Here is a 26,659-nt window from a genome sequence, read left to right on the forward strand (position 1 = left end):
CGTATAAAAACCGAAGTCAGCTATGGGCATCTTTGAGTCTAGAAAAGCTGCGCATTCCAGGCTTACTCAGTTGGACTGAATGTAAGCGCCCTTTTTTATTGGAGACTTGTGCCTGCCGAAGAGAGCAACCCTTCATAAAGAAAGGTGAGAAAATGTGATCAGTTCCTCAAAGTTTGCATGCAGTATTGATTAGCAGTGACGCTCAGCGCCACCTTTATGCCGTAGGATAGACTGTGCTGAAATCGCGGTGTATCTTTACTAATTTTAAGGCTTGCAAAATTGATTCCTATCTTCTTTATAAACGTTCGGTACCGATAGCCGCCGGGAAATCGGCTTTAGCCGTGATAAAAAAAACAGCACCATACTTTTCAGAATCATCTTTAGTTTAGAAAATTATTGATTAAATAGTGGTGAATCTATCATACATTTCCCTTTTCCTCGCGCCCTCCGCAAAAAAATAAATAGGAATATGTAAATGTCATGCGCGCAGCCGTCTATAGGCGTAGGATAGGAATCACAAAAAAAAAAAACACGGACAAAGAAGTGACGCAAGCGCGTAGTAGAATAATGAATAAACTAGCCCAAACCAAAGCTTTTTTTATTTTTGCTTTCTTTAGTCACTATTTTGTATTACAGCTGCAGCTCAAGTAACACTCCAACATTCATTCTCACGCTCACCTAAATATTTCGAATGTTCTTAACCTAGATTTCCCGCAAGTATCGGCGAGTAGAGGGTTCAAGATATATATACGAGCGTATTTGCGGCGGTTCTCCTGCGAGGGGGAGTGTGAGTAGGGCTGACGCTAATCCGTTCATAGCAGACTTTTTGGGAATACCTTTCTCTCCGTATTTGTGGCCTCTATTATAGCACTGCTAGCAGGCTTCACTCTGAACGGATATAAATATGATTCCACCGACAGCTTCTTTCTCATATATGGTTAATTTCTTCTAAATATCGCCTAAAAGAAACAGCAATGAGAGTTTATGAAGCGCCAAGTGCTCAACACCGCACCTATATGAGATAACAGGTAACCTGCTTCCCCGATAGCATACCGCGAAGGCTCCAACTTATTAAAATTGATCCCCATGGCAAAAAAAAATCAATAATTACAGCAGGTCACTGTCTGATGCCACAAATAAAAACTTGATCTTTCAACCTGTAAACGTAACATTTGGATTTTGGCATCGCTCGGGGATCTGTTTTCTAATGACGATTTTACCTGACCACACAGTGGTCCATCGAAATTTTGATTATATATGCAAGTTGTACGCCTGACGTGAGCTTTCGCACTCGGTGAGCCATTCGGGAATAACAACCTTGTTTAGGTCCTCATAAGATGTGTTCTGGGATATAAGTTAAAGTGGCATGATAATTATGTGATATTCGAAAAAAAAACGTTTAATCTGACAAAAGAAATGCAAATTTTTGCTGCGTGCTACCATTCTCACTTGTAAGCCTATTTCAGCCAGAAAATGTACGGAAGAGGTTTTTTTATGCTTATAGATAGGAAACAAAGTTATAAAATTACCCTGAGTTGTTGAGGCCTTCTATGTATATACTAAAAAGGTTCTTAAACAACGTGTCATATTTGGACTAGAGGATTGCCCAAAACAAATGTTCACTTTGGGACTTCTTTTCCTTTCGTTCACAGATCACAAAATGGATTTAAGGACGGCCATACTTTCTATCGTCATTTACACGTTGGTGTCAAGTGCTGTCTCGTCGGAGGAAGGCAAGAGAGTTATAAAATGATTCATTAGGCAGGAAACTATAAAATGTATATACTTCTTCAGAAATTTTCGTACTTTTACCTTTCTCTTAATCACAAGTTATACTTGCAATATGTTTACTCAAAAAATACCGTCTCTTTGCTATGTGAGAAACTCAGTGCGTGGCAAAGAACAATTATAAAATGCACGCGAGGCATCTTTTGTCACTGCAAAAACAAAGAAGTATGAGAACTCTACTAAGGCAAAAATTCACGCTCATTGGTCATTCGTTATGATCGAAAACGAGCGTGTAAGGCAAAGATGAACCTAGAAGAGAGATAAACAGTGCTGTAACTAGCGCACCTTTAATGTTGAAACAACACATGAAGCACAATTTATGCCCTGAGCAAAGATGTCATCCTTGTCAAGGAGAAAGTGGTGCTCGAACATTGATAACCAAGCATGTCAATCAAACTTTCTCCTGTAATTTCTTTTTTCGTCTGTCCTAGAGCTATTTTTTAACTACCGGGCTCTTTAAAACACCGGAGTTCACCCCCACCATGCACGTTAGTCAAACTGCCTTGTTCATACTTTTCTGCACGGAATGTGTGCTCAGGTTATGTAGAATTCAAACACCTGTGGCATTTACCAACATGCAGTTTTATACATGATGACAGCACGTGGCGCGCAGCATTCACGGTAAACAAAATAGGCGTATTTTTGTAGCTAACTGTGCACACTGCTTGCGGCTCAGGTCTGTGAAATTAGAGAGCTTAGGCAAGCCGAGGGTTTTTTGCCTACTAGTGCATACTGTAACTTTGTGGCATCGATCAGTGAATTTACAGAGCTTAGACAAATTATCAATACTGAAAAGGCAACATGGACGTTTTGCTCGCAGCGCAATCCTCTTCAAATTATGCACGTAGGTGTGGGCATGCATAGAGCAAGAACAGTTTCGAGCTTCTGTCCCCACGCATGACTGCGAGCCTGTACATCATTTCTAACTCTTTTTGACAACTACTAAGAGAATATCGCATCCGCTTCCTGTAGAGAAAACTGAGTAAAAAGACATTTCTATAATGGCTGAAATCAGTGCAGGCCAATATGTGCAGACTAGATTCACGTTGGAGCTCCGAAAGTTGGAGTGAACGTTTACAGGAAGTGCTGAACTGACCATTCTGCAGTGATGTAGACGAACAAATAGACTCTCAAACGCCATCCGTTGGACTTCCGTGCTGATATCTTATTTAACAGCTTGATATTGCCTAAGGTAGTAAGACTTTTAAGACAACAAATGCGTCTGTAGCCTCTCAACAACAATCTCATGAAGCAAATTATTTGCGTAAGAGTGACACGGAATCAAGGAAAGCAGGTAACGCTTTACATTGTGCAGTATGCCTAAATTCAGTAATGAATGTACCGATGCTGAAATTTATTACCGTGATGGCACACACATAAAGAAAATCTCAATGACATTTTGGTTTTCATTTGTCATGAACAATAGTAGCGTTTTCGGCACAAACTCACAACCGCCCCGAGAGACCACACTAATTTCTAAATGTAAGAAGCAAAAAGGATAGGCATGAAGGACAAATAATTTATTCGTGCTATCAATTCGATGATAACGAGGTGCGCGATTTGTGTAGTAAATATCCGCCCAAGTGACTCGTCCTCAATCGAATACTAGACGCTTCGACCCGGTAACACAAGACAATACATATTATACGCATAATCTCGGGCGTTGGATACTTCACGTCCCAAAATGAAAAAAATTATGTCAGGAATATTAGGAATGTTGTTTGCAAACCATTTTACGTCATAGTTTTCTGAAGTGGTTATAGTTTTCTGTTTTCTGAAGGTTTACCCCAAATATAAAATTATTCGCACAGAAATAGCTCACGTAACTTTCAATAATGCCCTCTTCAACTGTGTAATCGGCAAATAAATTATCGCCCGATAAGTTTGTTTTATATCCCAAAGAACATTGTGTAATATTATCGCAATTTTTCCTAAATTATGACAATGCGCGTTTTGTTGTCCGTAAAAAAATTCAGCAAGTCAAACATTGGCAACAACTGTATGCTTAATGTTGATTATTCATGTTCTACTTCCAGTGGACTGCTCTTTCCATGACAAGCACCTGGAAAGCTCGATACGCGACTTTGTCGCCAAGCTGCCCACAGAGCGCCTTGAAACTGTGGACAAGGACGAGGAACCTGCTGCTCAATTAAATTCGAGCCAGTTTAAATTCGTTGGTCTGGACTCCCTTCGACCTTTCGGACCGTTTTTTACTTTCTGCCCGAACGGGAGCAGAGTGGTGCAGTTCGATCTCGTCAACGATAAACCCCTGGTGCTGATTGGATCATTCCCTGGAGAAGAAGGCAAGCGGCACGAAGTCGAGAGCAAAGCATTTCTTGTAAGATTCACGGCGCAGTTTGAAGTCGAAGGAACCGGAAAGGACGTCAAGCTGCATTCGAGAGTCAACATGCCGGTGTCAATGGCGGGGCTGTCTTTCAGGATCAAAGGGTTGGATGAGAAGAGCGACGAAGTAGTGGAGAAGATCGCTGCTTCCCTTCAACCACGCTTTCTTCAGGACTTGTGGCATGGCATGCTTTTCTCGGAACTTGAAGTCCTCTTCACTGAAATTCTGGAGAAGGGTAAATGAGAACGTGGCTGCCTTTGTGGATAAACACCGTTACTATGCGTAGCTGAACCTTTTATTGGCTTGCTCTGCAAAGTCAGTTTCTTTTCGGTTCCTTGCATGACATATATAATGTATATGTGTATTTTAAATCTTCTTGTACGATAACTAAATAAATACTGCCGTTACCTAAATTGTGCTTTGAAAGTAAGAATGTTATCTTCGTCTTGTTTGCATTAGACGACAGCTTGGCTTAGGTAAGCAGACATTTGTACCCGTATGACGTAAATACGATATCAGAAAAGCTTTTGAAAAGAACTTATTAGTATTTTCTTGGAGGTAAGCATAAAATTAAGTGCTAGTTGGAAATATCAATGATGCTTGTAAAAAATGCTTTTAACATTGTTTTATAATACATTATGTTGTGAACGTTTTCTCTTTTTTGTAGAAATAAACAGGTGTACGATTGCCTATTGTACACCCTTTGCAGTCTGCTTTTTCCTCAAGGCGTTCCAGCTGTTAGTGTCGTTGCGGGCAAAGATGCGTCAATATGACTTGGCTTGCAAGTAACCTGTTGGTATACCTTTGAATTGCTACAGCTGCATAAGGACTATATTTTTAGTCATAAATATTTTGGTAACACATTATAGATTCATGCGCAAGTACCAAAGGGTAACTGGAAGACCCTTCGCCAAAGCACATTACTGTTTTAAGTTCCCTGTTTTCACAACATGACCTGTTTTATTCTACGTGCCACGTACACAGCTCCAACGTCGTCATAGGCAATAGTGGCCATCTCTTCGGTTATATAGTTTGATTAAATAGGAATACTCTGCTACAGGTCAAATTCCGGCATTATTTCTAGAAACCCTAAGGAAGAAGTATCACTGTATTGCGAAGCGTTTTTTAGGAGTCATGCGAGTTTCTTGTGGTTGTGTGTCCCGGTGTTTTTGTGGGTCAACACGCCGACGACTACTGCAATCTGCAGTCATGGATAAAAACAACTGAAGGGACGGGGATAAATAATCAATCGAAGTGTCTCCAGGGGCCTGAGTCTCTCACCGCTCAATACAAGTGTCTCTAGGGACCTTCTCTCTCGCGTCGCCTCTTTTGGCCGATACGACGCCAGTAAGCGTCACGCTGGTTTAAGCTGGTTCGGTGCCGCCCCCCGCTGGAAAACGACAGAGTGCGTCTTGGGCCACCAGGGTGCACCAGCTCGATGCTTATAGGCGCCTCTGCGTGGCCACGATTTCACGAGACGCGCAATGCTTGGCACTACTAGGATTGCAGCTACATTTTTAGTCTGCCAATATTTTAGAGCGCAGCTCTTAGGCGCCTATTCCAGAGTTTAGCGTTGGCGTCCCTCGGCGCAACCACGCGAATGCGCTCGTGTTACTGCATATAGTTTCTCACTATATTACCTAGAGGGAAGACTGGTGCTGCTGCGCTGTGGCATCCATGAGAATGCCGGTACATTGTGACTTCGGATTGGCATCGTTCTCGGAGGGCCAAGAAAGCCTTGAAGACGCGCCTGGCTGGCACCGTTCCGTCTGTCACAATGATTTCCTGCTAAAAAAGCACGTACAAAACTGCTTTCGCTTTATTAATACACAAAAACATGTTTTGTTTAATTTTCATGACTTACTATTGGAAGCGCAATTATATGAAACGTAATAAGTAACAGCTGGCCGCTAAAGTTGGAGGGCAGAAGACGAGATTATCGTTCGCATTGGAACAACTTGTCGTCTCTTCTTGCTTTTCTTCGCTTGATCCTGCATTGTAGGTGAGTAAACTTTATTGAGAGATGTAATATAGGTGAATGAAAGCCTTTTATGTAGATTTTATTTTAAGAACGGGTTATTTGTGCAGCCATATCCACGTTTTAGACGAAGCCTCGTTCAACACCAGCCAACACAAGCCTCGCAGACACATATTCCGTCATTCCCCTGAGGACACGGCGCCCTTTAGGAAACACGCATAGATGGTGGCGCCAGATTACCCTCTAGGTGTTATAGTGAGAAACTCTACGTGTTACTGCTTGCGCATTCATCGTTGTCTTTTTCGACTGCTGGCTCCGATGCCGCACATCTAGGCAGCGTTTACATTGTTCAGTAAATGCCACGCGCCAAAGCGCAACAAACTTGGCTGGCCATACAAAAACATAATCAAAACCAGTTGCTAGTTCCTTTCTGAGTATTTTGTCTCAGCGCTGGTCTTCCCGATTTAAGACGAAAATCCACCAAGTCTACTCTGTCCTTGCCGCGTGCCTGAATGATCTCTTTGCTCAAAGGAGCAATGAGACGTTAATTAGCTTGGGTGAGGATGTATATTGCATGGGTGACATTGTTGAGGAGCAAGTGCGATCTGGCGTAGTTGAATGGAGCGAGTTTTTGAAAGAAAAAAACGCAGCGCGAATATTACAAAAGGCAGTGAGAGAGAGGTTCTAGAAGAGAAGCCGCACGAGACAAATTAAGCGATTAGGATGTGAAAAGCTTGAATTTTGTTGCAGCAGTGGTTAGATATTGAGCAGAGGAACCTTGTGTATACGAAAACCACAAGAACAAATTTTACAGACAATATCAGTGCGACATCTAGTAAATTCCTTTTATGGCGAAACTATTAGCGTGGATCTTGAAGAGCATTATATGCGTTTTTTTTGGTGCTTCCTGAAGGATCTATAATATTTATAAAAGTTTCGTTTAGAGGCAATGTGTGGCCCGTTAGTTTGGGTGTGCAGAAAAAAAGCATTGGGATGTGGTCAACAAGGGCTCAATCGAAGCTTCTAATTCCTCATTTTTTGCGTGTTTAGAGGTGGAAGAGGAAGTGCTTACAAAGTTAGTTTGTTTTTGTAGAAAACAAAACAATCAAGCAATTGAATAATTGTGGAGATCTAGTGAGGGTCATAGTAAGAGTAATGCATGCAAACGTTTTTATTATGTGAAGTAATAACAGTATTTGTAAAAATTACTTTTCCTTGTGCTCCCAAGCCTACCAAGCATAATATAGAAACTGTATAGAAAGTTTGCACAGAAATAGGAAAGAATTCTACATAACACAAAAGTCAGATGTTGAGCAAAAAGGTTACATAATATGCCTGATGCGTGGGCTACTTTAAAAGCGCAACCTAATTAGAGTTTCATATGTATCAGCTATATTTGTGGATGGGAATACAGCTCCGCGGTAGCTCAATGGTGAGAACATCGCACAAGTAATGCGAAGACGTGGGTTCGTTCCCCACCTGCTGACAGTTGTTTTTTCATCCGTTTTCATTTCCATTAATTTATAATATCTTTTTTTCAGTTAGTAAGTACAAGTAATCTCCCCTATGTTGTCTTTGGTGTCATTGTTTGTTGGCTTCTTATGATATTATTAATAAAAATCGGGCCCCTCGGTTCCCTTTCTTCTCGTTCATTACATAACGAGGGCTCGAATCCGGCAACACTGATGCCTTCAGGTAGCATATGTGGGTTTATTGAACTGTTGCCATCACCCAAAAAGATCACGTGCTCCTGACGCCTGCGGTAGAAAGGATGTTCCATATCCGCCCCAAGGTTTGGAAGTGGTGGCGCTGGCTAACACTCCCAGGGTTAGTTCTAGTTGTAAAACATGGTGGCGCATGGGAAAACGGCTCGGCGGTAGCTCAATGGTGAGAGCATCGCACGCGTAATGCGAAGACGTGGGTTCGTTCCCCACCTGCAGACAGTTGTTTTTTCATCCGTGCGCATTTCCATTATTTTTCACTTCTTTAAATCAATTAGTAAGTACAAGTAATATCCCCTATGTTGTCCTTGGTGTCATTGTATGTTGGCTTCTTATAATATTAGCTATATTTCTAGTGTAACGAGAGAGTTCTACGTCACGCCGAGCTGACATTTGCTGAAAATATAGTGAAAGGTCAGTGTAGTGTCTGGCGTTACGTTAGCATATCTGGCCTAATTTTGAGCTTTGCAAAGTATTACTGAGCCTTCATGTTCTGACTATTTCAATGCGTTTTAAGAGGCACGCAGTAGGTTCGCTCAGTCTATTCAGGGAACTAAACAAGGCACTTTGTTTGTATTCGGTGAAAATAACAGAAATTCTATGGACAATGCCTAGGCAATAAAAGTTAGACGTCTTTGATTCAATTACAACTTTTTCGAGTTTGTAGGTGTGGAATTGCTCCTGTGCGTGATAAATATGCTTTACGAACTGAATATTGTTTATCCTGACGTCATTAAAAAACTCTAACCACTGGAGGAGGAGTTGTGGAGACTATAGCTGCTTTTTTTTCGAGCCTACTTTTTTCATGACTTGTAGCATAGAATGCTTTTCTTGGAACTCCAATTTCCTTTCCAATAAATTCTGCAGAAGGCTGTACAAGAACATGGCTGTGTTTCTGGTATCCTGTGGTCTCCATGCATACATAGCTGAACAATTTATTTGTTTGCTCTCCAAACCCATATTCTTTTGGAGCCTTTCACAGCCTATTTTTTTAATTATCATGTTCAGCGACGAAATACCGCAGCAGGCTAAGAGATTCCATCCACGTGGCGATGGTATAGCAGTCTTATTTTTACTTTAAGAATACTTTGTCCATATAATTTTGCTTTTAACCCTTTATTGACGAGTGTTGCTGACAAGCAACATACTGGCAACATACAAAAACTTCTCTTGCTGTGTTTTGGTACTGAGTGCAGAATTTCTGGCTAGATACAGCGGGCCAACACTTAGTGAGAGGCAGCAAGCACCAATTGTTGGTTTAGAGCACGAACACAGGAGGAAGAAGAAGTTTGCATGTGACTCGCCTTGTTTCGTATGCGAGAAAGAAGCTTGTAATAGGAGAAGCGTTCGCTGCGGCTCTTGTGGCTTGGCCCGGTTTTAGTTGATATTAGGCTTTACTAATCTTATTTATTGAGCTCTCACTTACTCTAACATCAGCTTCCTCCTACGCTTACGTTCAAAAAAATCACAGGCCTGCGCGGCACACGCAGCACAGTCACAGCATAAGCTGGTTGAGCGGCGCAAGAGTAGCTCCAATTTCGCACCACCCACAACGAGGTCTTCGCGGCAGTCTCTTCGCCTCGATTTTGACGAGAACAATCTGAACTGTCCGCCCGGCGTCGACGGCGAGCTGCGGCTTGTAATTCTCTCTGCACAGCAGTCTGCAGAGCCCGATGAAGCCTGGGTGTAGCCGCGCACGTAGCTCTACGATTCGCTTCTTCAGCAGCGGTTCGTACCTAGCGAGGAGACGCAATAGCGTGTACCGAAGAGGTACCCAGAATACGTGGTGCACATCTAACATCGGGTTAGGGTTTATTGCGCGCCTCGTCTGAGTCTCATCTCGTCGCACGCAGCGGTTGCAGGCACCTTAGCTATATGGCGCCACCAAACTGGTGGAGGCTCGCGTCGTCTGCGCCTGCGCCCTTGCATATAGGGCGCGTTTAAAGGACATTTTTCTGCTGCCTGATAGCAAGCGCTTGCGTGGCTCAGTGGTACAGTATCCGACTCCCACGCAGTGGGTCTGAGCTCGATCCCGGCGGAGAGCGGGTATTTTTTTTTTTTTGCATTTCTGGCGATAGCGGTTACGCGGCAGCGCCGACGGCGGCATCATCGTGACCCGAAACGGCTGTTGGAATGAGCCCAAGATAGCTTACGCTGTAAAACTCCCCCGGCAGGGGCTTTTCGCCTTGGACGGCCTCTATTCATACGGATGAATTACCTCTAGATTTGTTCATCCGCAGTGGTGTGAGCAGCATCTCGGTGGCTCTGGTTTCTTCAAATGGAGGCTCTATACGTCTGACCAAACCCCAGGCGATCCAGACAGCTCTGTATGCTGCTACCTCTTCATACCAGGCCATCACGGAAGTGAGGCAGTTCAGCCGCGGAGGTATCGTGTGTCGATCGCCAGACCATAGGATTGTGAATTCAGCTGTTAATTTTATTACAGCTATATATGAATCAAAGCAATCCTTTTCATGGCCCATCATCCTTCCAAAATATTATTCAGATTATAAAACACAAATAGACTAATTGTCGCCTCTGAAATATAACAGAGTTTCTGTTTCGTGTAAACCGTGTTAATGCATTCAGACCATAATTTTCCTCTCCGCATTTTCACATGTGAGTCATAAGCACGTGTCTTGCACATTGCGGGGATGTGCTAATTCATCTTGCCAACATATTATCTCGCGCGGTTTGCCTTCTGGCAGAAGACAACTCTCAAAGGGGAAATTCGTTAAAATCAAGGCTAAAAGTCTCCCGTAAACAGTTCTCCGAATGGTTACACCTGCTATTGTGCAAAACTTTCTCATGCTTTTCCTATTGATCAACTTTGACAGTAAATAAGTACCACACTTATTCGGTAGAAAAACAGATACCAAGTTTACGAACACCCTCGACACACTTCTACAATTCTTCGCTGTTGTGAAATAAATAAAAATAACGTATGGTATAAATAAAAATGTGCAAATAGCGGCTGCTTAGTAAGAGCCCTGCTGGTTCTGTACGTGATTTTGTCAGGGGATGTTGGAGGAAGGATGGTCAAATGTTTGCTGATATGGAGTCGAAATATATGATTGGGCTTATGTTCAAGACATTCCAAAGAAAATGCAATTTTCTTAACCATCCAAGCTAGAGTGCTGCCTACATGTTCACAACAGTAATTTTATTTTTGCTGAATTTTGGAATTGAGTAAGGAATTTCTGGCCAACTGTCTTCTGTGGACAATGTGTCAGTGTTTGCAGAAGACAGTCGGCCAGCGTTACCTGTAGGTAGCGGCCACTGTTTTTGGAATAGAGCATCAAGACAGGACAACAATTAAGTTTGGCACTCGACTCGCTTTAAGCGTGGTCACAGGCGAAAGACCAATGCAAGATCTCCTGTTGCACCGGTATCTAACACGAAAAGTAAAGGATATCTAATGTACGTCTATGATCTAAATTTGATAAGACGTGTGATAAGAAGAGAGTCATAGGTGGTTTGGGGTAAATATCATTATCCAGTTTTCGTTCTGGTGTTTTCTGTCTTGTGCGAAAAAGTTTCCGCAGGAGAAGTTTTTTTTCATTCATTACGCGTATTCTGTAGAGGTCAGCGCAGACATTTTCTGCTGCTTTTACTATATCATAAAAATTGCTGATGACATTACCCTGCTTATCTTTCACTGCACACATTTTGCCCTGTCCTAAGTAAAGTTTCTTTCTGACTCATTTCATGCTGCGTCCATTATTTGCGGTTTTCTCTATTCTCCCAAGGTTATAATTTTGAATATCGCTTACTTTCTTCTTGTTTATCAGTTTGGACAGTTCATACTATTATGTCTGAGTGCTTGAATTGGGCACTTTGCATGCTTTGTCGTTTCTTTATTAGGTTCTTTGTTACTTGGGAGAGCGCACCTACTTATGGCCAAGGCGCCTTACGTCCTACTTAAATGGCTGCTTCTCAAATCAGCCTACTCAGGGTTTTATTCATTACTTGTATGTTCTTTTCATCATTAAGTTCTAGAGCTGTACATTTATTTGCGAGCACCAGCCTAACTTCATCTGCTTTTACCCTTACTGCGTCTAGGTTGACCGGTTTCTTCAATAATTTTGCTCTTTCTCTTTTCAATTTCACAGAAATTCTACACATCACCAACCTATGGTCACTGCGCTTTATTCTTACCTAACATTTCTGCATTCTTCAATATGCTATAATAGGCAAAAAGTATGACATCTGTTTCATTTCTTTTTTCCTCATTAGGACTTTCTCGGCCACTTCCTGTTATTGCGCTTCCTCAAGAAGGTAATCACCACTCGAAGTCTGTCGCTAGCAGCGATTTCTACCAACACCTTTCTTCTCGTACTCCTAATAGATACCGCGATTACCAATAGTTTGTTCTGGAGCATGCCTATTCCCAAATTTCGCATTGAAGTCTCCCATGACTACTGTACACTGAGTTTGCACCTTTCTTACTTCTAATTCAACGTCGTTATAATAATTTAGATATAAATTTCTTCATCATTATGACTGAACGTTGAATCTACATTTCATGTTTAGCTATATTACGATATCTTCTACCCTCTCAGTAATGCTTTATAATTCATCAATGCTCTCATTATATTGTTATGGATCAGAAATCCAACCCGTCTTCTCTCTTATCTGGATGACCTCTTTATCTGAGAACGTGTACTGTTTGTCAGCATCGTATAAGCTGCATCAGTTTTTCCGACCACACCAAAGCCCATAATATCCCAGACAATGGATTAAAGTTCCTCAAAAAGTTCCTATAAGCTAGCATGACTCGAGAGGTTTCGAGTGTTAGCGTTGCCAGGTTCTGTTTCCAGTACTCAGAGCAGCCACGATAAAGCAGCGATAAAGTTAGAAGGACCTTGAAAGATATGTACCGGGGAAAAGCAGCAGGAAAAGATTGAATAACAGTCGACTAATTCAAACATGGAGGTGATGTTACGCTTAAAAAGTTTCTATTTCTTTATACGCAATTCCTTACGATTCAAGTGTGCTAGCGAGCTGAAATAATGTCAACATTTTACTAATTCATGAAATGGTAGAGATTAAAGAACAGAAACATTAGCTTGCTTTCAGTAGAGTTCAGCAAGATAATGTCCATTGAATTAAGGCAACATTTGATTAAAAAAAACAAGAGAACAGGATCGCCCCAGGGAGCGATATTCCACAAGGCATCACGATGATATCATAGATCAAGTAATTGAGAAATCCGCGGAGTGCAATAAATCTATGAGGCTTTAGATTGTGAAAATGCATATGATTTCGTGGAGAGGCAAGCCATCATGGAGGCATTTGTAATGAAGGAGTACATGAGACATACTTGAAAATCTTGGGAAATATCTGCAAAGATTCCACAGCTGCCTTATTTCTACACAATAAAAGTAGCATATTATCTATCAAGACAAGGGTCACGCCAGGAGACACAATCTCTCTAATTTTGCTCAATATACTCGTATGCTTAGATTAAGTACTCAAGCTATTAGACTGGAAAGGCTTGAGAGTAAAGATCAACAGCTAATATCTCAACAACCTTCAGTTTGCAGATGACATTGTCTTCATCGGCAACACTGGGATCAATTGAAACAATCGGTTGAGGGCGTTAACCAAGAAAGTAAACAAGATTTAATCATCGCCAGTCAGCCTCTAGAGACTGTGGCTTTGTGCAGGAGTACACACTTGTCTAGGTCAATGATTCCCAGCGGACACTGAACAAGCGGCGGAAACTTACAGAAAAAATAATCGGTTAATGTGCACACGGTAGGCATTACCAAAGTCCTGACTGTGAGCGTACCACTGTCGTTGGAAAGAAAAAGGCGCAAATCATTGCCTTCTGCCGGTGCTAACATATGGGGCAGAAATTTGTAGGTTAACTAACAAGCTCGAGAACAAGTTAAAGACCCTGCAAAATGTGAGGGAACGAAAAATGTTAGGTGTAGCCGGACGATACAGTAAGAGAGCCATATGGATCAAACAGCAAACGGGGATAGCTGACATTCTAGTAGACATTAGGAGAAAAATGGAGCTGGGTAGGCCATGTGAGGCATAGGTAACCGGTGGACCTAGAAGCTTACAGAATGCGCACCAAGAAAAGGGAAACGCTATCGAGGACGGCAGAAAATTGATGAAATTACCTAAGTTGCAGATGCCAATTGATATAGCTAGGGCTATGCAGGGGTAATTGAAGATGGGTGGGAGACCCTTCGTCCTGCAGTGTACATAAAAATGTGCTGCTGCTGCTGCGGCTGCAGGTGATGATGATGGCTATTCTTGTTGGCATTTTTTACATTTTGATTTAAAATAAACATTTGATTCTGGTGCTTTATGTGTCGTCCCAAAGCTTTTTTATTTAAAAAATACATACCAACTCAAACATCTCGAGAACAGCCCGCTTGTTCTGCTATCGTTATCATCCGGTAAACTTAAGCAGGCATAGCACAAACGAATTCAGTTGAAAGTAAGAACCCTGCCATCAATGCACTACGAAAATTGAAGAGATGTTTGCAGCGTTCGAGGTAAATGGCGACATAAAATGTGTAAAAACGCTTTGTCCGAACAGTTTCCTAACTTTTTTTTCTTCAAAGTTCAAGCAGTTGGAAGATGCTTAAAGCACAGATATTGGAAATATTCGTATAAATACTATTTCTTTCCCATAATGGAATGCACATTGGTTACGTATGATAATTTATTGGTATCAATATATCAAGAGCGAATAAACCTCAAATTTGAAATCACACGCTCTTTTTTTGTTCCTTATTGCAACACCAGTCATTGTTTAGTCATGGAAGATCTAGGTCAGCCCACAGTTCCATGACAGTTGAGTTTTTACATTTATCTGCAATCCATGCCTTTGTTCTGGCCAGCTGCGCGGCAGTGAAGTGGCTCCTCCAGTCTCCCACGGCTCCCTTTCGGACGTATCCCGATCCGGCATGCCTTGAGTCCAACGGAGTGGCCTCGGATTGTTCATCACGTGTCGTCGGTGCGCTCTTAGACTGACCAGAGAACATTTTCATTCTCTCCTCTGGATCATCATTGTGAAGGATTCTCATACTCTGCACGCTGCACGAATCTAGGATTTTTCTAAGTGTATCAGAGTCATCTCTCAAAATGGCTCCGTGCTCGCTCCCGATGAAGTCTGCAATCCTGAGGATCTGCCCCTTTGTGTCCGCTTTAAGCTGCTCGTAGGTGAGAAACAGGACGTTGTCTTTCTCTCGAACGTCGTACCACGGCAGCAGATGGTCGAAGTAGCCGCAGTAGCCCACCTAGTTTTGTGCAAACAAACACGATTTTGTTGATAAAGTTAGAATAGTTATCAGTGATACGAGAGACCCACTGTAATGAGGAAAATAAAAGTTACAGTGACCACGGTGAAGAAGGTAAGGTATATAAAAGCTTCACAAAATGTGAATAAGGGCATAGTGTGGTGCTTCAGAAGTTGTTTTTAAATAATTTCGACACAGGGGTGTAGGTCAGCTCACTTTATGTTTCGTGATCCTTCTTTACTAGACGATATATCACCATATTCTGGACGTCAAAGTTATTGTCAGTTGACATGCGCGTCTAGCATGACAAAATGCGGTTGTATTATATTGATAGAAATATAAATTCTTTAAGATGCGGGAAAGTTGAAGAATGGCAAAAAATTCAAAGGTACATCAAGCCAGCTGCTCTTAATGAACTTAGTGTTTACTTAGACCGCACGTTTAGGTTTCAGAGAGGTTGGTGGGAGTGATTTTTTGAGAGGCTACTCATGTTCCCAAAAAAGTCAAATGTACAAGAGCTCAAAACAATAGGTGCCAATTTAATTTGTAGATGTTACAGGATAATTCCACCATTGCGGGAGCATTTCATGCGAGATGGTCGCTCTTAGTAACTATCACTTTGCCGAAGGACGCAAGTTCAGCTGCATGTGTTTTATAGAATACGTGTGAAAGCATGTCCATTCCTGGCGTAAAATTGGCTGAAGATAATTTTTTTGGTGCACGTAAGGTGTCAATCTGCGGCTTTGCGTGTCTAGGGTGTATTAAAGGACGATTTAAAATATAAATTATAATCCACATTGCACATCCCGCCGTGTAAGAATAATACATGCCATTATTTTTTTCAATTTAGGGCTTAAAACATGAACTCAAAAATAGTCCGCAAGGTCATGGAATAGGTTCGGTGTAAATGTTACAATACCTATATTAAAGGCAATGATCGCGTGTAGAAGAGGCCTTAGAGAGAGGAGGAGTGCTATAAAAAGGCGAAAGGAAAAGACGCAGAATGAAATCTATTGCATACAAAAATATTACCTTTGCCTCGATGAACATCGGAAGGAATCTCTTGAAAGAGACATCAGTGACGGTCTTGGGGGTGAATCCCTTGAGAAAATAGTAGCAGGACACGGCAGTGTCATAGGGATTTCGTGCTACGTAAATATACTTTGCCCTGTCATTGGGGCGAAGGAGTGTTGGTGGAATGTGGGTAACAATGGGTCCAGTCCTTTTTGGATTTTCTGCTGCAGCTGCGCCACTCACGTCAATAAACGGTGCCATGGCGTTCAGATCGCTAACCTTGGTGGGTGGCTTTCCTCTAGTCAGAATGCTGCAGACTATGTACTGCACCCACGACGTGCCGCATTTCGGATGGCTGACGACGAACAGGTCTCCGTCTCTTGGCACGTACTTTGTTGCCGAACGGAAGTTTTCCTCTCCAAATACCTTAGGTATCCGTACGCCATCGACCTCCATATAATAGTCTGGGTCCATTGCTGCTTGCCCCTCGTGTTTCTGATAAAAGAAATGGCAATATCACAGGTGTAGGCAACCGTAAACACTAGACAATGTTAGGATGCATAGATAGCACGAAAACAACGTGAAACAGAAAGTTCTAATTGAGTATAATAGCTGAAATTTTAAAATACAAAAAGTGGCGCCGTACGCCCTGGAGCATATTCTTCCATTGATAATAGCGGTACAAAGGTGCTGTCTAATTGGCATCGTATATGGTTCATTATCCTGTTCCCAACATTTAGTACTCGAGTGTCTTTACTATCTACCTCCATCCTAAAGCAGACACCTCAATCGAGATGCCAGAATCGAACAAGTGACCTCGTCACAAGGGCTCTATTTCGTATATGACCGCTTAAAAAAGAATATTTTTATACAATTTATACAACTGTTTTATTCCTTAGTAGAAATAGCATGTATTTTGAGACTTCTGGACTTACTCAAAGCTGGCATTATCGTTCGGTGACTTAATTGCTCAAAAACTCACGAGGCAAATTGCTGAATAAAGAGAGCCAAGTTCCTCGGCAAACGCGAGTCGAGCTCCGTCTCGTTGAAAGCATCAGCGCTAATCCTCAAGGGCAGGAATGAGGCCGCATCTAGCAATGACGTTCTGCCTTTCTGCCGGCACTTTAAGTGTAGTCCTCAAGCTACTGCAGAAACGGGAATGCAAAACGTGGCCTTTCCAATACGCCTATGTTCTACCTGGCGAATTAAAGGCTTCAAATAAATCGGGTAAATGTGAATGTCCGTCGAAATGTCATCGCAGCTGATAACAAAAGAAAGACGGCATGCCAAACCACAGCCCATGTACATTACCAGCACTTTTCAGTGTATCGTATTTTTATTTCTACTTCTTTTTATGAGTTCTTCAATCGTGTCTTCACATTGTACACCGTTCCTGTCATGTTAATCGCATTCAACAGTTTGTACTGCCTAGAATTACATTTGGTGTTAATGTCGCAGTTTCTTGTTATTCCTATTCATTTTATCGCATTCTGCATTGCCGACCTTCGCTTTAGGCCTTGATAACCGGCGGGCGGCGACAAATAAATAAATAAATAAATAAACGTAGTGGCCCACAGATATGGAAGGTTCAGGAAATAAGCTTTACCGAATACGATATTTTCCTGTGCTTAGTAGTGATTCTTCTTTACATCTTTATTACTTAAAATGGAAAGGAATCGCACGTCTACCAATAAATATTTTTGAAATTTGTTGACTTTCGTCAAGGTTCCAAACCATGCATATTAAAATGAAAGCATTATGCAGCCTGTCATGTTCACATTATCTGTGATGCGGAATTTGCCATTCTGCTGTTGGAACTTCTGCAGTATCAGAAGCAGTCAGCTTTGCAGCAACGTTAGGACAATTCTTCAAAAATGTTTTTGTTACTCAAAAATTCACGTAGAAATCTTCATTTCGTCCCTAATTCTAAACACCCAAAGACAACTCGGCGAAAAAAAAAATAAAATCCCGCCTGCGAGGACTACGAAATCTAGGCGAAAATGAAAGCATTCGAATAAAACAGGTCGTAGTTTTCTTTCCAGAATAACGAGCTTGCACCTACCTTGCACTACAAAGATTAGTCTCAGCAATTCGGGCAAACCCAACTTTACTGAACGTACGCTCTCGTAGATGTTGTCGACAAAAACAGGGGAACTACATCCGTTCGCGTACGTTCATGGCTACGCAGATGGCGTGGTCGACGCTTACAGGTGTAGGACACTACCATGAATTTCGCATCCGGCGGATTTTGTTTGTTTCTATGGTAGTGGAGACAGAGAAGTCACATATATGGATTGGTGGATCGGAAAACATGTGCTGCTTCTGAAAGCCGAGACTATTCATTCACCTCTTTCTAAAAATAGGCCTTGCGGTCTGGTTGACCAGTTTTTTTTTCCTGCAATTACGTGGCAGAATGCTGTTTTGTCTTCAAAAACTCAGAACCTTATTCAGTATGAAGTACTACATATGTACTATTTATAGAAGTAAGAAGCAGTTACACAAGTGTCGTAATATTAACTGGCTTCATAACTGCAAGCATAACCAGTGTCGGTGAGGTGCGACACCAATTTTGTGCGCTAGTGTATTGCTTGGCGTCGTGCGAAAACACGCGGATCTTGGAATTATGTTGCTGTAACCATGCGATCATTCAATTTAAAATTTTGCGCATTGCTGACTGTAAGGTCATCACCAATATTGACTAGCAAACCATTTGCAGGAAATACTCGCATGGTCAACCAATTTTTCTGGCCTTTTTCTACAGTAACATCGTCATCATTGAAAAAAGAACACGTCATAAACATTGACATTGCAAATTCTATCAATGCCGTGTCCCTTAGGTGTGACGCATTTTTTCCTTTCTGTAATAAATCAGTTTTTTGTTTTCCGCGCATGGAATATTGAGACCCGAATAAAAGACAGAATATAACGCGCGCAGGTTCTTTTAACGCAGCCACTGGTGAGGTAGCTGTACCACAGAACTTGTGCATCGCTGCTTCTGTGAAAATTAGGCCAAGGCATTTGTATCTGCTATCTACAGTAATTAATCATTTGTAGCGTTAAGCTTATGATCAGCAGAGAGCCTAAGCGCAATGTTGCGCGCTTTGATCAGTTTTATTTGGAGATAGTTCTTGATTTACACAGAGTTCTAGTATACCAGTTCAGAAACCGCACTTTTAGATGAGCGCATGTATGGTGAGTCACGTGAATGGTATTTGACCGACGTAGAGTGACAAATTGAGACTTTGCTTTCATGAACCGTCATCTATAGCATGCTGAAGAGCTAAAAGTAAGAAATCCCAACGCAAAAAGAAAAATGCTGACTGCAAATTGCTCACACCTATTTATACTTCATGCTTTTTTTTTTGCTGATTTTGTTGCGGTGTTGGGAAAACGGCAGTGTAAGGTTATTATTCATCATAGGTGACGCGGCACTCAGAGTAAACTTCAGAAATTGCCAATCACTGTTTTAAGACTTAGCCATTTCTCAAATGGCATGTTTGCAGAGGCCTGGTCATGCTACGTCTGTTCAAATGATGACACTTACTTTCTGCAGGAAGTGCTTATGGACTTAATCATCCCGAAGAAAGCAAGAAGGCTTAGAAAATACAGCCCTTGTAACTTTGACTATTCGCACTCGGCTTGGCATCTCATTTACCCTCAGGTAAACTTCAAGCGTTAATTTCTCTTACCACCAGTTTGCTTTGAGGTATCATGCGCTGCAACCTTGTGTATTCACTCATATATATATATATATATATATATATATATATATATATATATATATTATTCAAAGCTAAACTAACACCAAATCTATTGAATGCGCGATGTATTCTACGTAAAATCTACTTACACAGGTGCGTTATGCGTACTTGCGGACAGAATTTTCGCGTAAATTTATGCTCACTAACGTTTCAATAATGAGAACTTCCTATTCATTTTTTTCTTTCGCTTTCGCAATGTGTGGTATATGTTAACATATTAGACGGCTAATAGAATAATATTTGAAGACAACTACATTGTTGTTGAATTCGCTTGGAGCTCTTCAGTTCCGTAATATTTATGATCACATTTAACACTCATGTCAGCTAATTTTGCATTCAGGAGCGTCAATTCCAATTCAATCTAAAGCCCTCTTTTTTTCGACATTGAATCCTGACGATTACTCCAAAGCGCGTGAGCAAAAGGCAAAAAAGTCAGTCGTTGCTTCTTTTCGTCATCCGAGAGGAAGCGCGCAGCTGTTATTAGCCTCGCCCGGCTTGCAAACATGGGGTCACAGGCAGTAACCAAAGTCAGAAAAGGGGATGATGCTTAGTCGAGATCTGCACTCCTTGATGTGAAATTCGCTGTCTGACTGCCTAATTTTGGGATGAGATTTTTTGAGCAGACCCGCTCCAGGAGAATGAAACAAACTGAAGTTGTCGTTAAATGCAATTGTCCGAATGCTTCAAATAAAAATATAAAACATAATTGGGATAGCATAGAAGTTATTTCCGAAAGTTTTGTTGTTTGTGTGTTTGGTTACTTTAATGTCTAGGGATATTTGCGTCCACTCAAGCGCATAACCTGCCTGTACAAGCAGATCTTCAGTATGGATCGTAGCGTTCATTATAATTACCCATGGTTTACCTTTGTGAAGCCTGTAGTGTTATCGCACCTGTCAATGGCCACTACTAAGTCAGTCACTGTTCACATGTCGTTCTTTCGGTCGTCATGCCTTCCTTCTCGTTGATGTTCACTGAAAACCAAGCCACCATGGTGAACGAGTAGCTATAACGTTGTGCCAGTCCTCTTAGTCACGCGTTCTATTCCAAGCGACGGCGAGTGCCACTTCGATGGGAGAGAATGCACAACAGTAGCTTTCAGCGCTTTCTATTCAACTAAAGCATCGAAAGTCGTCAAAACAACGTTACTGAACTCCACCACAGCCTGTCTACTAGACTATGCGTACTTTAGGGCAAGCTATCGCGCAGTCGAAACAGGAGTTGAGACGTGGCAGTCGATGGTCTGTTGACCACCAAGAAGCTATTTCGTGCTGTGAAACTGACTATTATGCAAGGCGATTGGGCTTCACAAATCGGTTAATGGCAAGTGGAGGGCATATACTCATGCAGCTACTCAAATCAATTGCCGACTGTTAGCTATATTCAGACAAGCACAAGTACGTTTGTTCAATTGTTTTTGCATTCTCTTACTCTCTGAGCCGACCACATATTTAAGTGCGTTGGGAATTCTCAGCCACATCAGTTTGTGACTAATCTGGAAAGTAGGTCTGCTTAAAATGTCGCTGTTTCACCCGAAAGGCGAAGCATCAATATAAATATGTATGTATGTATAAGTATGTATAAGTATATAAACAATAAGCAGCACAATATACAGTGTTTCACCTTGTTACATTTTTAGCTGTTGGCGGTGCTTTTTTTTTCTAGGTGCATGCCTTCATACCTTTCTTCATTTAAGCAGCGTCAAATATCCATATAAAATCTTCTAAAATGGAAAGTATATCAGTTTCTGTGGGTGGTAATCTAACTCATCTTAATTGATCGAGTGCATCTGAGTCTTCTAGGTCGGCAGGCATCCAGATGGTGGTTCCTAGGACAAGCTTGTGAACAACATCGATCACAGAAGTGAACAGCCCCCTTTGAAATTTGAGCACTGGGGTTAGAAATAGAAGATAGTTTGCCTAAAAAATCTTTAATGAAGTTAGAACATCCGCAAGTAGCTATAACATTGATAGCAGGTTTAGCACGAGCGGTCTTTCAACTTAGTTAACCAACACGCCCAAATAATGGCAATGCTAAAACTGATTCACACTAGGCCGACACGGCACTGACGTTGGTCTGCCGACTGCTGGCGACAGAGCTTTTCTTCGTTTGAACCATTCGTCATAGCGTTTTCCGTCCTGTAAACTGCTCGCGTCATCAGTTGGCAGACCAAAATCGTTCTCATGTCGACGTAGTGTGAATCAGCCTTAAGCGATGTAACAGCCAACCGGCTACGTCGTCACAATTTATCTGACTGCATCATAAATCAGGTAGCCGTTACTGAAATAGCATTTGGTGAATCTGGGTCGCGAAGTTGCCAGATTCCAACTTCATCAGCTTGTTCTTGACCAATTGAACATGTTCGGTTGCACCGTTTGATGCAGCATGGTAAGATCGCACTCTGATTCCTCTGATTTGGTTTCTCTGGAAAAATTGATGGAATTTTACACTAGTGAACGCTGTGCCATTGTATGACAGAGGAATGTCATGTCAATGTTATCCCTGTGTCATGACACAGGGATGCCATTGTCTGTCAGGGATGCATTAGTGGTGAAAAGTGCTCGTAGAGAGCTGATTGTGGCGTCAGAAGATGGTGATGTCTCTGGAATTACCTCAAGCCATTTTGAGTAGGCTTTTACAATGACTAAGAAGTCCCTTGAATGGGCCTCTGAAATAGACATGTGGACGTGACCATGGGCTTGCAGGAAATGGCCAGGGTGTCAACTGCACTGGTCGGCGCACATGCTGATTTTCCTGGCGCACCACACAGGATTTCACTTTGTGTGTGATGTCATCGTCGACACCACGCCACCACACAAGACACTGGGCAGTAGCTTTCACTTCTTTGATTCCAGGAAGACCCTCATGAAGTGGTTCTAGTACATCTCGTCTATGTGAAGCGGGAATGACCACTCTCATTCCCCAAAGAAGGAAACAATCCGACAGGCTGAGCTCATTTTCACGAGTCTTGTAAAGTCTCAATTCCGGCTCATGCGGCAGCTGGTCACCATACCACAAACTTTCACGGATCCCTGGAAAAACGGGATCTTTGCTTGATGCCTGGGCAACGACTCTGGACGACAAAATGTGTGGCTATTTGCCTTCCAACATAAATACATCCGCAAGAGCTTCCGCGGGAAAGTTCTTAGTTTCTAAATGCAACCATGCAGCTCAGTCCGTCCGCACGACCTATGGTCTGTCCTGGGAGATAGACCAGAGTGTTGTCATAGGCAGACAATATGAGAGCCCACCGTATAGTTCTCGAGGAGCTGCGATCTGGAATGGCCTTGTAATGGCCGAACAGTCCGAGTAAGGGATTGTGGTCAGTGACAGCTTCAAAATGTCTTCTACAATGGTACTGCCGGAACCATGTGACGCCAAAGATGAGTGCCAGTGCTTTTCTGTCCATTTGAGAATAGGCTTTTTTCGGCTGGCTGTAGGCTCCTGGATCCAAACGCAATGGGACGGCCTATACCATGAGCATCACGCTGAGGCAGTGCAAAAGGGGAAGCATCGCATGTGAGTACAAGTTTTTGCTTGGGATCACAATGTGCTAGGACTGCGGCTAAAGTGAAAAGTCGTTGGATTCAGCAAATGCGGCCTCTTGTTCTCTCTTCCAGTATCACGAGATGCCAGCTGACAGCAGTAGGTGTAATGGATGAAGTACAGCAGAAAGGTTGGGCATAAACCTAACGTAATAGTTTACCAACCTTAGGAAACTCTGTAGCTCCTTTACATTGCTTGGCACAGGAGCCTTGATGACTGCTTCAACCTTATGTGGTGCCGTGTGTACCTCGGCACCTCGGTCACATCACTCACGTAATCCCCACTATCCATCATATATATAGACTTTCACTTGTATTTCGGGTTGAGTCCTCTTTCTTCCATTCTTTGGAAAACCTTCCCAAGGTTGTTGAGGTGATCTTTGTCATCCGTGCCAGTCACCAGGACATCATCAAAGTATACCGCGACCTGATGTAGGCCCTGCAGGAGAGTCTCCATCTCGCTGAAAAATGGATGGTGCTGCTGAGACTCCGAAAGGTAGCCTCTTTATTGGAACAGCCCCTACACTGTTAACAGGTTTTACCCTTTTAGGGAGTTTTAGGCTCGTTGCATAACTCACACCCTAATGGGAGCACAAGAAACTCCATCAGAATGTAGTTTTTATTCACACCCTTGTTGTTGGGATTTTTGGGGGGTACCGTGGCAGTTTTGTATAGTTCCTTTAAAGGATATCGCTGCTGGCGTCTTTATGAGGAAAGTTAGGAGTTTTTTATTACTGCTTTGAACACCGGGACTGTGGGAGGTTTTATGAGGTACCCTGGGTGACTTTATAGGTTTGCTTGGGTATTTTATTTTGCTTCTTTTGGGAATTTAAAGGACAAACGATGGGAGCTATTACGAACGTATTTTCCGAGCGGCGTGGCTTCTTGAGGGAGTTTTTAAGGATGCCTTTGGGAAGTTATTTTTACTTCTAATGGGAGTGCTTAGGTGTAAATATGGGAGCAATTGCTTCTATATTTTGGGAGCTTTGCTTAAGGGAGCTCTTATGGATAGCTTTGGGAATTAATTTTTAGCTTTTTATGGGAATATATAGGAGAATGTCTGGGAGTTCCTCTTCACACCTTTAAGGAGCTTTGTTTTAGTTGGGGAGTTTTAAACAAATGTTTTGGGAGTACTTTTTAGCTCCTTTTCGGAGCTTTTACAGGAAGCTCTGGGAGTTTATTAGGCTCCTTTTGGGAATTTTATGAGGCTGAAGGGAGTTTTTTGTATGTTTGTTTAGTCGAATGGGCCCTTTGAGGAGCTCCGAGATGTATGACAAAGCAATAAAGTGTATGGAAATTTATTGCAATTCCACAACCAAATGTGCCAGCATGATAGTACAATCAGCAATTGTTGGCATAGTGAAAGTGAATTGATTCAATAATTTGGATATAAACAATTATGACAGAGAATTCAAGCATTTGACAAGCTTCAGTACACTTATAAATCTGCAAGTGCAGCCAAGACCAAAAGTGAGTAGCTCAAGACAACACCATGAGCTATTCGGCAATCCTTGTATCTGTTTGAACAGGTCACACTTCTTTTTGCCAGTGCATGCTACAATGAATGATGCAAAGTAGGCCTGACAGCAGCAATGACCCGAAGGAAAATAAACAAAGTACTTTTGAATACCTATGCTATTTCGAATTGATATCTACATACAACTTACTCCCACATACTATGCGCGCATGTAACATGCAGCTGCAAAGAAAAAAGAAGCCAAAGGCGCACACCCCACTCTGAATCAATTTCCTTAGCAATGTGCAATACCTGAAATACAAACTACCCAAATAGTGAACATGACAAAAGTTCACAGCAAGATGGTCACAATGTAACAGTAGTCAAGCAGCTGATGTCTCAGGCTGAGGTTAACAATCCAACAAGGGGACTAGTAGACAACTCCAACTGACAACAATGCATATGTAGATGTCAGTACATAGGTGCTTGCTGCGATGCCACCTGACCCTAGTTGGCATCAAAGAGGTTCATTAAAGATTGGCACATACACAAGTTGGTGTCAAAGAGGTTCATTGAAGACCTGCATATGCCGATGCACTGGCCCCAGGGGCACATAACCAGTGGCCTCAGTGGTGCTAACCTATTGCAGCCCCAGGGGCACATACCGAATTTGCACAAATATAAGGAGTTTTTTCAAAAATTCTTTCCTCAAAATGTGCCTTGCGTTATATAACCAACACCGGCACAAAGACCAACACCAATGTCAGCAATCTGAGTGATCTGAGGAAACTCCCCTATTTCTCCCACACACCTTACCTTCCCAACTTAACCATCATGTTGAGCATTTCAACTTACCTCACCCTACTCTATGCAACCCTGCTTATTCTCCTAGATGTCTATGGAGTGGTGAAAAGTGAACTATATAAATGCTGCCAAGGAAAACAGTTGTTGCCCTAGCAAAGACAACTCCCCCTGTTGAAAACAATTTACCACCTCATACAACACCTGTTTCACCACTGCTAATCACCTTCAGCTGTATATTGCATATCACAAAAAGCAGCAATTCAACTATAATTTTGCTTTTATACTGAAACATGAAAATTTCTATAGGATGTCAAACATTTAACACATGAACCTTTAACAGTGCCCATAAGTGTGAAATTCTCTCATAGGCGAAGCGGGCAATACTTTACCACCAAGGCTGTACACATATAGCATCCTTACGAACATTTTCTCTGCACAAAGTTCTAGTACCCTGACGGCAGGGAGTGCTGCATGGAGCCAAGCATGTATTTCAGAGTAGGCATTTTGTATTTTCTTCTGCCATATGGAACATGAAGATCAAGGAAGGTAGGCTGATGATGCTGTGCAAGCAGTGGTGGCCTTGAAAAGGGAAGGAATCCACACGAAAAGCCTTGGTGTATTGAAATGGCAGTGCATGGTATGGAGCACCCTGAAAAACAAAAAAAATGGATTATATACTACTGTACTTGCAAACTGATACCATATGAATATTTAAACATAGCATCACAAATTGCAATAAAGTAGAAAGATGGGCGAGTTGGAAAGGATGCACTTATTGGTCAGCCCGAGAACAATTGAGAACACAGAGGTAGAGTGACACAGGATGAGCGCTAACAAAAAACTGTCAGCACTCGTCCTGTGTCCCAAGTTGTTCTCGCGCTGACTGATAAGTATGCCTCACAAATGATTTGACAGTGCTTGGCTAACCAATGCCACAACACCAAGTGTACTTTGGCTATCTCAAGTTAAGAAAAACGACAGGCAAT

At 42.1% G+C, this 26,659-nt stretch overlaps 2 protein-coding genes across 3 annotated transcripts in view; one reads left to right on the forward strand and one right to left on the reverse strand.

The window, feature by feature from the left end:
* The window catches only part of LOC119458168 (uncharacterized), a 134,249-nt gene that overhangs the window by 14,452 nt on the left and 93,138 nt on the right, over positions 1 to 26,659 (forward strand). The window lies entirely within an intron of this gene.
* Positions 14,182 to 18,270, reverse strand: LOC125946794 (sulfotransferase 2A8-like). The gene is made up of 3 exons (XM_049670811.1): positions 18,170 to 18,270; positions 16,126 to 16,602; positions 14,182 to 15,093 (listed from the first exon to the last, which is right to left on the reverse strand). Exons 2-3 carry the CDS (start codon positions 16,579 to 16,581, stop codon positions 14,611 to 14,613), a joined length of 939 nt encoding a protein of 312 aa, XP_049526768.1. The 5' UTR covers positions 16,582 to 16,602; positions 18,170 to 18,270; the 3' UTR covers positions 14,182 to 14,610.

Source organism: Dermacentor silvarum, chromosome 7 (genome assembly GCF_013339745.2).
Source record: "Dermacentor silvarum isolate Dsil-2018 chromosome 7, BIME_Dsil_1.4, whole genome shotgun sequence".
Classification (NCBI taxonomy): domain Eukaryota; kingdom Metazoa; phylum Arthropoda; class Arachnida; order Ixodida; family Ixodidae; genus Dermacentor; species Dermacentor silvarum.